This window comes from Phoenix dactylifera, chromosome 11 (genome assembly GCF_009389715.1).
Source record: "Phoenix dactylifera cultivar Barhee BC4 chromosome 11, palm_55x_up_171113_PBpolish2nd_filt_p, whole genome shotgun sequence".
In the NCBI taxonomy this organism is placed as follows: Eukaryota; Viridiplantae; Streptophyta; class Magnoliopsida; order Arecales; family Arecaceae; genus Phoenix; species Phoenix dactylifera.
The window spans coordinates 20,745,487-20,761,455 of NC_052402.1; the positions used below are offsets into that span (position 1 = coordinate 20,745,487).

At 39.8% G+C, this 15,969-nt stretch overlaps 1 protein-coding gene and 2 long non-coding RNA genes across 3 annotated transcripts; 1 reads left to right on the plus strand and 2 right to left on the minus strand.

The window, feature by feature from the left end:
- Positions 1 to 2,686: 2,686 nt before the first annotated feature.
- LOC103699892 (putative disease resistance protein RGA1) lies at positions 2,687 to 7,232 on the minus strand. Its single transcript, XM_039131860.1, has 2 exons — positions 3,327 to 7,232; positions 2,687 to 3,187 (listed from the first exon to the last, which is right to left on the minus strand). Exon 1 carries the CDS (start codon positions 7,054 to 7,056, stop codon positions 3,340 to 3,342), a length of 3,717 nt encoding a protein of 1,238 aa, XP_038987788.1. The 5' UTR covers positions 7,057 to 7,232; the 3' UTR covers positions 2,687 to 3,187; positions 3,327 to 3,339.
- A 370-nt stretch (positions 7,233 to 7,602) lies between these two features.
- On the plus strand, positions 7,603 to 9,114 carry LOC113461465. Its single transcript, XR_005514058.1, has 2 exons — positions 7,603 to 7,998; positions 8,314 to 9,114. It is a non-coding gene; the product is annotated as an uncharacterized LOC113461465 (long non-coding RNA).
- Positions 9,115 to 13,619: 4,505 nt separating this feature from the next.
- Positions 13,620 to 14,748, minus strand: LOC120112433. The gene is made up of 2 exons (XR_005514063.1): positions 14,648 to 14,748; positions 13,620 to 13,806 (listed from the first exon to the last, which is right to left on the minus strand). It is a non-coding gene; the product is annotated as an uncharacterized LOC120112433 (long non-coding RNA).
- Positions 14,749 to 15,969: the final 1,221 nt, after the last annotated feature.

The following is a 15,969-nucleotide window of genomic DNA, read 5'->3' on the forward strand; positions in this document are numbered from 1 at the left end:
CTATTTTTTTTTTTTTTTTTGTTAAAGTTGTCTGTTTCAATCTCATTTGAGATAGTGTCTAAGATGAACATTTTCAGCTGCAAACAAAACTTCTGGACAAGGCCAGATGTTTGTTTCTAGGTGAGTTCTTTTTTGCATTTTATTTCATTATCTATATGATTTACTAGTGTGGATAGATAAAATGTTTACTTTTTTCTTTTTTCTGTAACTTCTAGTGTTTATAATAGACCAAGGTGTAATTTATAGATCTCCTTGATTTCTTCAACATAGAAGATGAGTGAGTGGAATTTTCTCCCCTTCTTGTTTTGTATTTGCAAAGTATCGGTTGATACCTATAGTCTATTATTTTGTCTCTTGATGCATAAATTGAAGAATGAGATTAACATTACTTTTGCAATAAATTATGGAAAAATTCGTACAAGATGCCATTTTTGGAGTGCCATTTTTCTCCATGTTTTTTGTACATGTTTCTGGATGCTTTTACATCGTGTTTTATCATTCAACTGGATCGATGCATGATATCTCTTGCGTGGGGTTCATAAATCGCTTGATTTTAGCTCCATGAGTTGAGCAAGGTGTCGAAGCCCTTTATGTCGTGTCTGATGTCCGTGGCCTCTTCGTTCACATTGGCTCTAGAGTTGGGGTTGGTGGAGAAGATATGAACGATATCTCCCTTCTTTATGTGGAGGTGGGTAAGGCCAGGGTGGAGAGTAGGAGAAAGGAGTCGAAACCAAGCAGGAAATGTGATAGTGATGCAGTGCATGGGTTGAAACTGAGCGAACAACGAGCGATATCTCGTCTCCTCGAGGGAAGAAGGTTATCACCGAAGGTTGGGCTGCGAAATATGTCATGATGGACGAGGTGAAGGAGCATGGACAAGTTATAACGAATCCACTTTGTTTTCATTTGAGGTGAAAAGCAATTCATCTTTCAGGATTTTTGACCATCCACCAACGTTAAGAATTCTTAATTATTGAGCTAATTTGGGTGAGGCCATCATTGGGTGGGAAACGAAGGCTTTGTGGTGGGGAAGAGGGGTATGTATAGACCTGCCAAGAGGAAATCAGAGGAACATCAAATGCACGACCACTTTAATTATGGAGTCCACAGGAGAGGCCATGTTGGACTCATTTAGTTCCTAGGATAGGAGGGAAAAACTATGGTCAATAGAAAAATGGAGAAATACTTTATGTTTGGTTGGAGTTTTTAAACAAAAGAGATGAGAAAATAGCTTCTCCCATGGGAATAAGATTTCCACATTTTATTAGAAAGAAAAAACTATGAGGGCTACGGGAAAGTCCAATTCCCACCAGCTGAGAATTAGGATTTTTTTTTTTTTTGCAAAACTACCCTTAAGCTTTTTAGAAAGAATAGGGTATGTTTTTTATTATTATTATTATTAAAGGTATAACAAGTATTTTACACAACTACAAGTACTTTGCACAGCTTTCTCAAGAAAGTACATGTTTAACCAAACATAAGTCACTCTAGAATATGTCATTTTATTGTTGGTCAACTAAACATGCAAAAGCTACTTTTTCAAGTATCATATAACTAAGCATTAGTTTTATTGAAAAAATATTTCAGTGAGGAGAACTTCTTTCCACAAATTAAATGAGTTCGTCTTGATCCAATCAGGCCAATTATTGGAGGGGTAAAGGTTTCCAAAATTACGTACAATGGATGCAAACAAAAATAATACTTTAAAAAGTGTCGGCCTTGCATGAATGTAATCATGCAAATTTTTTCATAATTTATGATAATTTTTACTAGAATGAGGTATTTATAGGAGAATTATAGGTAGTGCAACCTCATCCAAGCTCTTGCATAATACATAGTTGAGGCTTATATGTTCGAACAAAACCTGTATCTCCCAATATTTTGTCTTTTTTTATTTACTTTCTGAAAGAGCACCATACAACCTTCCACCAATATTTATATTTTGCTCTTTTCTTTTAATGTAGTTTCTGAAAGAGCACCGTGCAACTTTCCACCAATATTTGCATGCAATATGCTGAACAAATCTCCCAATTTAGTTGTTCAATCTGGCCTATGACCGTCTTCAATTTGTGGTCTGTATAATTCTTGCTCCCGAGCGATGCAATAATGTGAGCAGCCTCCTGTGATGCCTAGATTTGCTGAAAGAATGTGAGCATGATTTCGTTTGCACAGTTCTTGATGTGGCCACTGCCAAAATTGTTCCCAGCTACTTTATCTGATACTTGTTTGCCCCTTTTGCGGCATCGTTGCCTATGAGGTTGATCACAAATTTGGAGCCTGGTTATGTTGTTGATGCAAATGTTGTCTTTGACCAAACAGCATATGTTGGGCACTAGAAGTCCTAGTGGTGCTTCTTTTGTTTTTCTTCTTCTCCTCCTCCTCCTTGCACCTTTTGTTTGCATATAATAGTGTGCAAATGAGGCCAGTGTGCAAGATTGGCTTATGAAATAGAGGCAGTCCTCCTTCATAGCCTGACCTCTGACCAATCTTGATGAAATTAATATTTAAACAGTTTGCAGGTATGTCCACCAAGAGGCTAAACCAGGGGGGCTACTCGAACCGTTATTGTTGTTGTTTTTGGGAGAAAGCAGGGCTAAGCCTACCGTGGCCATTATGTTTATTAATATAAACCATATAATAGATACAGTACAAGATAAGTCTCAGTTTCAAAAAGGGCTCACTTTCATCAATAAAAATGCGTACTTATTCTCACGCACTTTCTGCTGTAAATCATCAGTCTACATATATTTACAAGCACTGTAGTTTATCATAAATACAAACAATTCATTTTTTGCTTTTTAAGAAGCAATCCATTTGCTATCGCTGGCCAAGTACAAAAGAGTAACGGCTATTTGTTTGCACAAAAATATATTCCAGGCACATGTCGCGACAGAATCGGTGTAACGTGGAGAGTTGGTGCGGCAGCAGTGGACGGAGACCTGGAAACATTTTCCAGTAAATACTTTTTGAAAAATGCGTACTTATTCTCTCGCACTTTCCGCTGTAAATCATCAGTCTACATATATTTACAAGCACTGCAATTTATCATAAATACAAACAATCCATTTTTTGCTTTTTAAGGAGCAATCCATTTGCTATTGCTGGCTAAGTACAAAAGAGTAACGGCCATCTGTTTGCACAAAAAGAGTAACATGGAGAGCTGGTGCGGCAGCAATGGACGGAGACCCTGAAACATTTTTCAGTAAATACTTTTTCAAAAAAAAATCCAGTAAATAGAAACATTCTTCTTTGCTCTAAATAATGCAGTTTTTCCTACAAAATAGGAAACAGAAAGTCGGTAAAGAGGATGGTGTGATGGGCTGTACCTGTCTCAGTAGGCTACGAAATCACATTATGCGACTTTTTCATCATTTCCCTGTGCCTTCGCAATTGCTCTGTCAACACCGGATGACAACGATGGAAATTTAAAACTTGTAGGGATGAAGGCAGGCCCTTTTCTGGCAGCGAGCGGATCTCAGGGCAATTTTTTATCTGCAATTGTCGGAGGGTGGAAAGGCTATGCAACTCTGTTGGCAGGGACTCAAGATTGTTGCAATTTACAAGGCGTAGGTATCTAAGAGATTTGAGTCCTTGCAACCATAATTTTTGCTCCTCTCCAGCGAACAATATGCGTTCAGTTGAGTCAATGATTTCGAGCATTTCAAGTGAGGGCTGGGTGATTGTGGAGAATAGCACTTTGACCAGGACAGTGTTGTCGATGTGCAAGAAGCGAAGACGTGCCGGACCCTCGCCCTGCTCTTCCTCATTTGCCAATACCGTGAGCCGAGGACATCTTACTATATCCAAAAATTTAAGAGATCTGAGAGCTCGTAAGTCCCCTAGGGACCTCAGTTCTCCGCAGTCCCGAATATTCAAAACTGTGAGAGCAATCATGTGACCGAGCACTTCTCCTGGAAGAGAAGTTATGTGTGGGCAGCGGACCAACTCCAACCAGGTGAGAAAGGTGAGGTTGTGCAGGCAGCCAGGTAGTGGCCCATCCAGATGACCACATGAATCCAATGTAAGTTGTTTGAGAGAAGAGGGAAGGATCAGTTGCACTGGGGACGGGAGCAAGGGACAGTCCTCGATTCTCAAATTCTCGAGGGAGAGAAAATCTTTAAACCTTTCCATTGGCAACCGCACAACCTTCTGACAGTCAAAAATACTCAAGACCCTAATAGCCGGCAGGTGGTGTGACAACAGCCATTGTTCCAGATTTACCAGGTTTGGACACTGGTATATAAGCATGAGAGAAATTGAAGAGGTCTTGCTGCTGCTGCTGCTGCACTGTGTCATACTGCTCCCATCACTAAAACCGTGGTCTGCGTCCCATGATTCTGGGAGCATATTTATTCCCACATTCTCTAGGGACAATTCTTTGAGCGAGGGAGGGTGGCATGGTAAACCCCTTAGCTTGGGACAGTTCCGGATATGGAGCTTAAGCAGTCGAGGAAATACTTGGATACCTTCTGCGCTGAACCATTCTTCCCATGCCAGCATGTCTAAAATCTCCAGCTCTTTCAGCAACAGGAATCCTTGGACCTCTGGAGAGCCATAGAATTCATGACCAACTTGCTTCACCGCATGCATATTTTTGATGCGCAGAATCTCGAGGGATGGCAGCTGTCCAAGAGATGGAAGTTGCCCGCAGCTTTGGATATTTTCTAGGCAAATAGCTTTCAAATATTTGAGCGATTGTGGCTCCAGCCAACTTGGAAATCGGACACCACCATAGTTTCTGATTTCCAACCTTCGGAGATTGGAATGCGGTTTGAGGCCTTCAAGTACCTCATCAGCGTTCCCTAAGCTGGTGCCTCTATCAATATTCCATATCAAGGCCAATTCATCAAGGTACTGTTTATTATTCAGCTTAGCTTGACTGGCCTCTTCCTCACTTTCGATGCTCTCAAGATTTTTAATGCAAATTCTTCCACGAAGCTGTATCATGTCCTTTAATTCTTCAATCTTGTGCCCTCTCTGCTTTACAACTTCGAATACTGACAACTCTTGGAGAGACGTTAACTTCCTGATATCAGCCAACTCGCATTTTGTCTCCTCATCTATTTTAAGCTGCCTCAATTTAACTAGGTTGGCCATGCGTGTAGGAAAATTTTCAATTGGGCAGCCAGATATATTTAACACCTGAAGATTGTAAAGGTTACACAGTGATTCAGGCAACCTTCGAATTATGGTGAAAGAGATATCAAGGTATCGAAGATGTTTTAAATTGCCAATACTTTCAGGCAACTCTTTGATCCGACAATTCCTGAATTTCAACACACGGATCTTTGTTGACGCTGTGAACAAGCAATCAAGCACAGACCAAAAGTTTGTATCATACAAATTCTTGAAGACAAGGGTGCGTAGATTCTTACAATTGGCAAAGTTACTCAACTCCAGATTCAGAGTATTTATTGATAGGTGTCGAAGCCTGCTGGGGATTTTCTGCCACTTGCCATCTTCTATTCTTAGATATTCGCCGACTGAGACAGACTGTACCAGATCATGTATCAAATCATGTATCCCATATGCATCATTCCATTTATGCTGAAAGAAAGATCTGCCAAGTAAATCATCGAAATACTCACTCCCTACCTCTTCAATCCGCACATTTCCTTGAGGTACAATAAAGCCTTGTGCCATCCAGACTTGGACTAGCTCGTCTTTTCTGTAGAAATAACCTTTAGGAAATATAGAACAATATGCAACACACTGCTTCAGATATCCAGGCAAGTACTGATAGCTCAACTGTAGGACCGGCATAATGCCATCTTCACATTGTTTTAGTTCCCATATTTCACTGTTCATGATGGTTCTCCAGTGCCTCTCATCCAAGTCTAAATTCAATAGGCCTCCTAGCGTCTTTGCTGCAAGTGGAGATCCCTTCAGCCTGTCAGCAATCTTCCTACCAATAGCTTCCAACTCAAGATGTTCTTTGGGGTTCTGAGAACCAAATGCAAGTCTACTGAAAAATTCCCAATAGGCATCATTTGGTAAACCCTCTAAGAAGACTGCCTCCATTGTGCCCATCATCTTTGCTACCTTTTGAGATCTAGTTGTTACCAAGATCTTGCTTCCCTGCAGCCCGGACCTTAATGGAGCACACAGACGATCCCATTCGTTGCGGTCATCATTCCAGATGTCATCAAGGACGAGCAGGAATCTCTTTGACATTATCTTCTCCTTAAGGATCTCTTGGAGACAATTCAAATTTTGGTGATCAGAGAGTCTCCCCCGGGTAACAGACTCTATTATCTCTTTAGTTAGCCTTTTCACATCAAAATTATCAAACACGCAAACCCAAATCTTTAAATCAAAATAATCATTTAGCTTCGGATCATTGTAAATGTGTTGGGCAAGAGTAGTTTTTCCGATCCCTCCGATACCGGCCACTGGCACAATAGAAATACTATCTTTCTTTTGTCTCTTTGAACAAACACGGATAGGATCATCACCGGATTCAGTTGCATCTGGCGAATTTAACAGCAGTTTTATCACCTTTTCTTTTTCTTTTTCTCGCCCAAACACTTTGGGTTCAGTTAAGAATGAGCTTGTCTCTCGTCTCGCCGATCTATGATATTTTTTTCCTTCATCATCTAAATCCAGGAGTCTGATGACTTTTTCCATATCATCAGCAATGCTATCTAACCTCCCCATAACCTCCCTCACTTTAGCCACAGCATCACCGTCACGATTGAACACATTTCTGGCAAGTGTAGGAGAAGGAAATAAGAAGGTACCTCTCTGATTTTCTTGGCTTTCAACCTTTTGCTGCAGGACTTGGTATTCGAATTCGTCCAGTAAGTCTTCGGCATCGTAGGCAGCGTCTTTGAGTATTTGGAGGATTTGGGAAAGGTTGTTATCTTTGATGCACTTCTTCTCCGCGATGCCAAGGATCCAGCGTGTCCGTGAAAGGGTAGCTTGCAGCCTCACGAGGTCATCCTGAAGCCCCGAGTGCCGCCCGAACTGCTGGATGGCATCGGAGATCACCAGGCCGGCCAAGTTGTCCAGTACAGCGGAAGCGATGGATCCTCCAACTGATCGCAGTGCCTCCATATCGATCGGTGGACAAGAGCACCTCCTACAGAAGAGAGAGAGAGAGAGAGAGAGAGAGAGAGAGAGAGAGAGAGAGAGAGAGAGAGATGGTTGGTGTGCTTGGCCTCAATTATTGGGAAGTTGATGGCTGGTGTGCTTCGCCTCAATTATTGAGAAGTTAGTGGAGAGCTTCCGGTAGGTTTGACAATGGGTAGATCCCTTTTGACGATTTGTGCATTTTTTTGGTCCTGTTGTCCTACTTGTTTGTAGTTTATTTCGATGACAGAATAATCTCTATTTTAGAAAGACAGGACATCAGATAATGTTCAACAGGACCAATCAACTTTTTTTCTCCCTCTTATTGTCATCCACTCATTCAGCCGAAGTAAAATAGATTAAGCAAGGAAGTGACTAGTTTAATCAATCGTACAGGTTGTCTATATAGGATGTTAAAAAAAATCCATGACAATGTGGCGGGCATCAAGCTGAAGTAGTCAAAAATAAATATCTTATACAGAGAAGATGACCTGTAGGAGGGATCTGCCAATGAAGAGCCTCCGGTTCAATACAGAGAAGATGACCTGTAGGAGGCAGCATACGCATACATAGAATTTGATTTTAACAAGGTTATAGAGAAGCTGCAAATGAAATCTGAGTCAGCTTATGATTATGTGGCTGACACAAGGAGACTTGAGCAAGATACACATTCAGCCTAAGGAGCAAAGTAGATCTATTAGTGAACAACCTATGAGAGTATTTTAATTCTTGTATATTGGAGGCAAGGGAAAAGCCAATCCTCACAATGGTAAAGTAGATTAAAAACGTCCTCATGCAGAGGTTTCAAATGAAAAGAGATGGGAGTAAGAACATTTAATGGAAAATCACTCCAAGTGCACAGAAGAGGCTTGAAGAGGAGAAAACAGCCTAAATTATATGTTTGCCTACATATACTGAAAATTTGGTGTCCCAAGTGAGTTGTGGCAATAGGTTTTTTTTTTGCGTCGACTTAAACTATTGGTCTTGTGGTTGCTACATGTGGGAACTCACTGGAATCCGTTGTAAGCATGCAATTGCTGCAATATATGCATCAAAGCAGCAGCCTGAGAATTAAGATGTACATCAGCTATTATTATAGGAAGGAGGACTATATAAAGGCTTATGAGCCTATGATATATCCTGTTCGTAGTGAGGAATAATAGGTGAAAACAAATTTTGAACCTCTTGATCGTCCTGCAGTAAAGAAGCAACCTGGAAGGCCTAAAAAGGGTAGAAAGAGAGGTCCGAGAGAGCCTAAAAAATAGGCTGGGGTTAGACTGAGGTATCATTCTATGAGGTGCTCAAACCGTATGCAGTCTAGGCAAAACTATAAGACCTAAAAGAAGCGAAGAAGACTTGACCTAAAAAATTGGAAGAGCAAGAAGAGAGAAGACAGGGATGTAGATGTATGTCAGAGGTTATGTTCTTTATTTGTGATTTATAAGATGCTTATTTGTTATGTATCCTGTTATTTATTTGTTATTTATGCAAGTGTGTCATGTGGCAGGTTATAGGTGGAAGTACTAACAATTCTGGTCCCATGTATGTTGAAAATAGTAGTTGGTTTGGCATTGTGTATCAGGTGGGACCTAAACATTATGTATCAGCTTGTTAATTATTAAACTATCACAAACAAGCTTTCACTTTGTTTTGTAGGAACTTGAGATAGAAAGGAGATCCAAGCTTAGTGTTGGAAGAGGCGGTCACATGAGAAATAGTATTGCACCAAGTCAGCACCAGGGGGTCACCCAGACATCCTATCAAGTCAAGACAACACTGTACCAACTCAAGACTTCACTGCACATGGTTCTGAAAGAAGACAGTGATTGTTACTGTTGAGAGTTTGCTAGGGGTTCTGAACATGGTCTAAGAGATTGCTAGGGATTCTAAATATCTTTTGAATGCAAATGAGTTCTGAACATGGTTCTGATTGTGATTGAGAGGTTCTGAAAGTTCTGAACATAATCTAAATGTCTTGTGAATGTGAATTTTATCATTTCCATATATGGATCTGAACATAATGTTATTCCTTCTAATGTCTTGTGAATAGATTCCTTGAATGATTAGTGTCGTGTATAGATCTGAATATTTCTTTGTCTATTGAACAATTCAATGCATATTGGTTCAAAGAAAGCAGAAATGAGTTTGTTCATGTGTGGATACAGTGTGTCATATGACTGTAAATATGATACACAATGTAATAGGCTTCACTTTATTTTGTGATAAACAAAGAAAATTGTGCATTGAATTGATTGTATTGGAACTGTATTTTGAATGTTCCACTTTTCAATAATCAACCAAATATGCAAAAACCACTTTCTCAGGCATCATATACCTAGGCATTAGCTTTCTAGAAAAAATATTCCAGTGAGAAAATTTTTTTTCCGCGAAACAAACGGGTCCGTAAAGGCCATATAGGCTTCCCGATTGGCATTAGGAGATTGCATCGATGGGCCTATGATCATGCATCATATTATTCTAATTTAGGGAAATTAGGTGACTGTACCGGGATATATTAAAGGTTATGGAGATTTAGATGGTGTACTAGTTGTTAAGATAAAAATAAGCACAGCGAGATGGATTAAATGTATTCATGGGGAAAACTGAATTCATACATGGTGAATGCCTGCTGTTAGCAGTTTGCATCTCACTGTAACTATTTGATTCACCCGTGTTACTACTTTTTTGGGTTATAAAATGGAGGACTATTGAAACATCATTATAGCCTATAACATGCTTTCGATTTTCTGTTTGAGTTGCTTAGCAATTAATGAAAGTAGAAGGATGGGAGCATGTATAGAGATGATTGACTGACTGGGAATTGAACACTTTTTTTGCAAATTGATTTAGTCCCATCAAATACTGTGAGAGCATTGATATATATTGTTTAGTTTTGTTATTTTGCTTAATATCTTCAATTTACATAAATTTTATCTTGTTACTATTCACCATTCCTGTGTAAGTTAGTTCTTTTTGCTATTGTTCTTATTATGAATAAAAAGGAAAAATGATTAACTTTTTGGCCCTTTATAAATTCCAGCTTGAATTGGTAGTTACTATTACAGAAGTAAATGTGGTTGGACCTTTCTGTTTTCCTTTATGTTAGTGAAAAAATTGTAGACAGATCATTGCTTGGACTAGTCTTTTGTAGGTCCTTTGACATTATAATTTGACTCCAAGAAGTGGCCCAGTGATACATGCTGTTTTGTTTTAAGTCCTTGGTAGGTACTGGATTGCACATGCATTCACTGTCTTTATGCTGCAGTACAAATACCATTAACCTAGTGATGTTAATTTTATGCAGTTTAGGCAGTGTCTTATCCGAGCAGGCAAAGCTCTATTTTAGCTGGTCCACGAATATTTCTATGTGGGTGCCTTATCTGCTGTTTGTGTTGCCCCCACCAAACCATCTTATTCATTTATCTAAGGTATCACATACACCTTTGCTGCTGGGGCTAAAATGATGCCATATACAAGTGTGCACCTGCATAGAAGTTTCTGCGAAGACAATCTAGACCTGACATTTTCCCTGTGCTTTCTATTCCCCCCAGCTTGATGTGTCAATTTGGAGATGTTAGGAATCATACACAGATTGGCATTTATACGGAAATTTCAACGAAGATAAATTAGACTAAGATCTATTCCTTGAATTCTATATCCGACAACTTGATATGTTAATTAGAACTTGCTGGAACTTGTCCTGCAAGTTTTTAGATTATAGTATATCATCTGGACTTCTTTTTTTTTTCGCTGATGAGCTTGTACATAGGTCCTTTGTTCAAGCTGTTTTATGCTCACTCAGTGTGACATATTGCGTGCTGTTTTGCTGACAGGTCTGCAGCATTTATTTGCTTTGCAATTTGGCCAGGATGAAGAAGTCAAATGAATTATGACTGTTGTTATGACGAAAAAGCTATTCTATAACAATCTAAATTCTCATGTTCTCCTAAGACATTTGATCCATGTTTTCACCTTAGTTTCCTGTCTTATCAGTAAAGGTATTTGCAAAAAGCTCCCAGCTGGATAATAATTTCATCAAGTAAGACTTCCATATTTTAGAGTCCAAGGTGTTATTTGCATAGTATCCCATAAACTTAGTCTCACATAATCACATTCTAGCCTTCCAGTTACAACTTCCATCGTGGGTTTTTTATAAAATCCTTTGATAAGAGTAAGTTATGAATGAATGCACCCTCCTTTCACGGTGTAGTGTTTAACAAAGGTTAAAAAAGTATTGCGCATAGCTTAACATGTGTCTATGGGTCAACATCGGAACCAAGCACCAATTGAGCCCTAAGTTACTTTGCCTACAAGTTACTTGAGCCCTAAGTTTTCTTAAAATATATTTGATTAGTTGGTTAACAAAGTCGGCTATATATATATATATATATATATATATATATATATATGAAATTTAGGTAAGCTAAAAGATAGCCTTCAATCATGTATTGTATGTGAGTTTGTTGTTAAAAAAGAAAGTTGTTTCTTTCCTCATCCCTCCCTCAACTCCCTTTCTAGTTTCTTCACTACTGTCGTCTCTCTATTTTATTGATTTCTCTCACCCCCAGGCCTGTCTATGCATAAGCAGGCCACCCCCAACTAGTCTAGTGTCATTTGGTTTCTGTTTTCTTTTTTATTTTTGGATGTTAAGAAATTTTCTTGCATATTTGTTATTGTAAAAGGAGGAAGATTTGTCGACATTAATGTTTCATGTTTTTTTTTAACATCATTTTCAAAATTTTTGAGATGTTTAGTTAAAGAGAAGATGATGATTATCAGCTACTACCACTGCTTGTTTGTCACTTTTTCTTGAAGTTTGTTGTTTTGGAGCATGGTACGCCGTATCGGTCTGAACCGTACCGTACGGTACCATACCATATCAGGTGGTACAGAACGTACCGTGCTAGTTCAATATCGGTCTATGATACGGGAGGTGTACCGTGCCGATATAGTGATAGCATGGCATCGGTATGGGTCCTATGTCGAGACGACATACGTTGATTACTAGTGCTTATTGGTCAATATCAGTTGTACCATATTGTACCTGTAAGGGATCACTACCCATACATTCCATGATGATGTACAGATATATGATACATCATCTCATTTTTGCTGGGTCCGTGCCAAGCGGCATACTATGTTTAGGTACATATTTTTACCAATATAGATAGGTATTGGAAATGGTACTTGGCATACCATTTTTAAGTGGGTACCTTTACCAATATAGGTATTGGTAATGGTACTTCAACCCTCAAGTTATCCAAATTACTTATACTAAAAATGATTTATTCTTTTATTCCTCATTGCTTCATACAATTAATGATAAAAATTAAAATCTAGATCCGTAACCTTTTTGTCATATGTTTATGTTATGTCTCGAAACCCAGTGTTGTCTCTTCGCTGGCCTTTCTGCCACAGATGTATTGTACTTGCTAAATTCTCATAACCATAAATCAAAACACATTAGACAGTGTTGAGTTTGGTCAGTGCAAGATTCACACTGAGGGCAGAGATATCAACTAATATTATCTTATTTCCCTCTTGTATCTGCCAATTGATGCATTATGTTATTAACTTCTGCTTTAGTTTTGTATCAAACAGTAAATTTTTCACAATATATAACTTCAGCATCCATGAATTGCTGTTTAAGGCTTTCAATTTCTCAGTAGTAATTGATGGCACGAATATCATTTTTTCCTGTCCCTCATATCATTAGGAGTGTGAGTTGGCCCAGCTTAAAGTCTACTCTTTTTTGTTTTTTGTTCTTTTTGTGCAAACTTTGGGCTGAACATTCGATCCGGCTATCCCAAAACCCAGATATGCTCGGCTAAGCCTGCTGTGGCCAGAACTTGGTTGTGGGTCTATCTTTTATGGACTAAATCACATATCCATCAAGAAGCTGGTCGTCATGCTTACAATGTCTTAGATTATATGACTTCAACATATTAAAAATTGTAACTAGCTACATTATAAAAGCGTGATCATGTAACTTATGCTATTTGTAATTGTATCCTTAACCTGCAATGCATATTAACAACTCTCTTTTTGATTCTGTTGGTCCTATTCTTTATTATCCTCATTTATTGGTTGAATCTGCCTCAATGACGGTCTGATGTAATCTTTAGGTTCCAGAAGTTATTTTGTTTTAAGAAGCTATCTTTCTTGATTGTTCTCTTGCATGGTGATATTATTATATAATATATATCAGAAGTTTTTGTTAACAGGCAAGATCAACAGGAAAAAATTTCCATTCAGGCTGATGGAAGTGAATCTGGTGCAGGTGTCAATGAAGAGCATGAAACACTTTTGGGGTTAGATGATGTGCCTGGTAATGAAATTTTGTTATCTGGAACTTTCTATTCTAAGCATGGTCTATCAAACTTAGCAACTGATTGATTTATACAAGCAGTTGAAGCAAATAATTGTTTGGATGGTGGGCTCTATCACGCCCCGAACCCAGCATTCGGGTCCGGTACGTGACCGGCCGCATGAGCCCTAGGGCAGTGCCCTAAAGATCATGCAAGGCCTAAGATAAACAAAAAAAATCCAATAAATCCACAACTAATTAATTAATTCAAATTGAGAAATCCAACATGTCCAAATAATCAATCTGGTTCAATTACAAGATCTTCGAATGTTCATCAACATTAAAGAAAGATACACTAATTAACTAGCTAATGACTTTGATACTCGCGCTCCGCACCCAACCCATCCATGTTTATGCATCCTGCAACTCTGATAAAAAAAAGAAGAGGGGGTGAGCCTTACAGCCCAGTAAGAATTCCTACACATCCATACCAACACAATAATAATATGAATTTTGAAAACCACGACAAATCAATGCACATATCATAAAATCATATACCGGCTATCAAAAGCTCGAATAATCAGTATAAATATGCAAGTCAAATGTCAACAAAAATCCAGCCACTCAAGTGTGATACGTCATACGATTCTCAAAATCTTCAATTAATGTTTTCAATGCTTTTTCTTTCCATTCTCTATTAACTTGATCCGGATCAATTATCTTTCCGACTTTGGGCTACATCCCAGTTACGTTTCTGGCCCATGATGGGGCAATCGATAGTATCACATTTCCAGCCTGTGACGGGGCAATCGATAGTATCACATTTCCAGCCTGTGATGGGGCAATCGTTAGTATCACATTTCCAGCCTGTGATGGGGCAATCGATAGTATCACATTTCCAGCCGTGATGGGGCAATCAATAATAATGAGATAAGCCTAAAATTTCTGTTCATTTAATTAATTCGCAAACACACATCAATCCCTTTTTTCCACTTTATTTCCGACCTAGATTGACCATGGTCACGTTTCCGGCCTGTGACAGGGCAATCACTATAACATGGTTAGTCCATACCACCACATCCATAAATTCAATTATGCAAGTATAAGTTATACACATACATGCATCCATCATACTACCAATCATAAGCCAACACGATCAAAATATAATTAAATATAAAACTATTTTGCTTTGTCTGGATCATGGCATATCAAACATATATAGTGCAAAAATATTTATATCATGTAGGATTGGCGTATAAAGATTCTTACCCTTTGTTGAAAAACTCAGACAAACTATTCACCCACCCTCCCGGCGATCTATGAACCGGAATGCGCAGGACTCTGCTCAGTGTCCTCTCGTCCAATAAATTGTTTCCCTACAGAACCAAGTCAATATTAAAAAAAATTACTCAAGATATATGACAATCCAAGACCCCTGTTTGATCCTCTAAAGGATCCTCTAAAATCTAGCATCTTAGGACTACCTAAGGTCCTAAAAAATAATGACCTCTCCATATCTAAGTTTAGAGAGAGGGAACATAGCAATAAGAGAGAGACTAGAAAGAGGGGATAAAATAACAGGGAAGAGAGAGCGTTGGTTCTCTCTCTCTCTCCCTCTCTTCCTTCCTTCTTCCTAATGGGAAGGGGGAGAGTGCTTGGCAGCAGGTGGCCATAGCCGGCGACACCCCATGGTCGTCGGTCCATGGCGGTGCCGGCGGTGTGCCACGGCCGGCGACGGCCGGCCGGAACAGAAGAGGAAAAGCAAACCAAAACAGGGGAGTTCGGTTCACATCGATCCAGCGGCTTGCCGGCCGGATTCCCAAGAAAAACAGTGGCCTAAAGACGAAGAGAAGGAGGAGGGGGACCTTACCTAACCTCCGGCGAACTCCTCCGGCCGGCCCGACGGCGAACAATCCAAGCTTCTCACGGATCTCTCTCTCTCTCTCTCTCTCTCTTTGAAAGAGCTCTCGATTGATGCCTGTTGCTGGAAATTGGACCCGGGGGCGGCCGTCGGCTGAGGAGGAGGAGCTCCGGAAGGGCTTGGCGAACGACGGCGATCCGGCGATGTGCGGCATCCTCCGGGGGACCTGCAAGAAGCCGGTGGCCGGACTTTTCCGGCGCCGGCCCTCCGATGCTTAAGTCAGAGGGGGCAAGTGTATGAGCGGAGGTAGAAATTAATAGTCAGAATCTCAATCTCCCGCCCCCTCCTAAAATGGAGAAATTTCCCTTTTATAGAGGGGGCTGGGTTACCTGTGATGTGACGGGGCAAACGGTCTGTCGTACAATTGGGCATGCAGTAGAAATTAATGCTCGATTGTGTGAATCAATGTTGTTACTATTGGAGATTAGGCCAAAGCTCTTGAGTCGTCGTGGAGTCGTGCCATCATTCATAATCAAGCAGGTTTGCCATAAGAGGCTTGATGTCCGTAGGCAACGGGAGCCATACGCTTTAATTGTTGAGTAGGCTGAGGGCCTGCAAGTGCCATGCGCTTTGATGGTTGAGTGAACAGGATACCTGCAAGACCCATACACATTAATTATTGACGAAAGCAACACGTAGTCTTTCGGTCGCGCTGCGGGGGAATGTGACC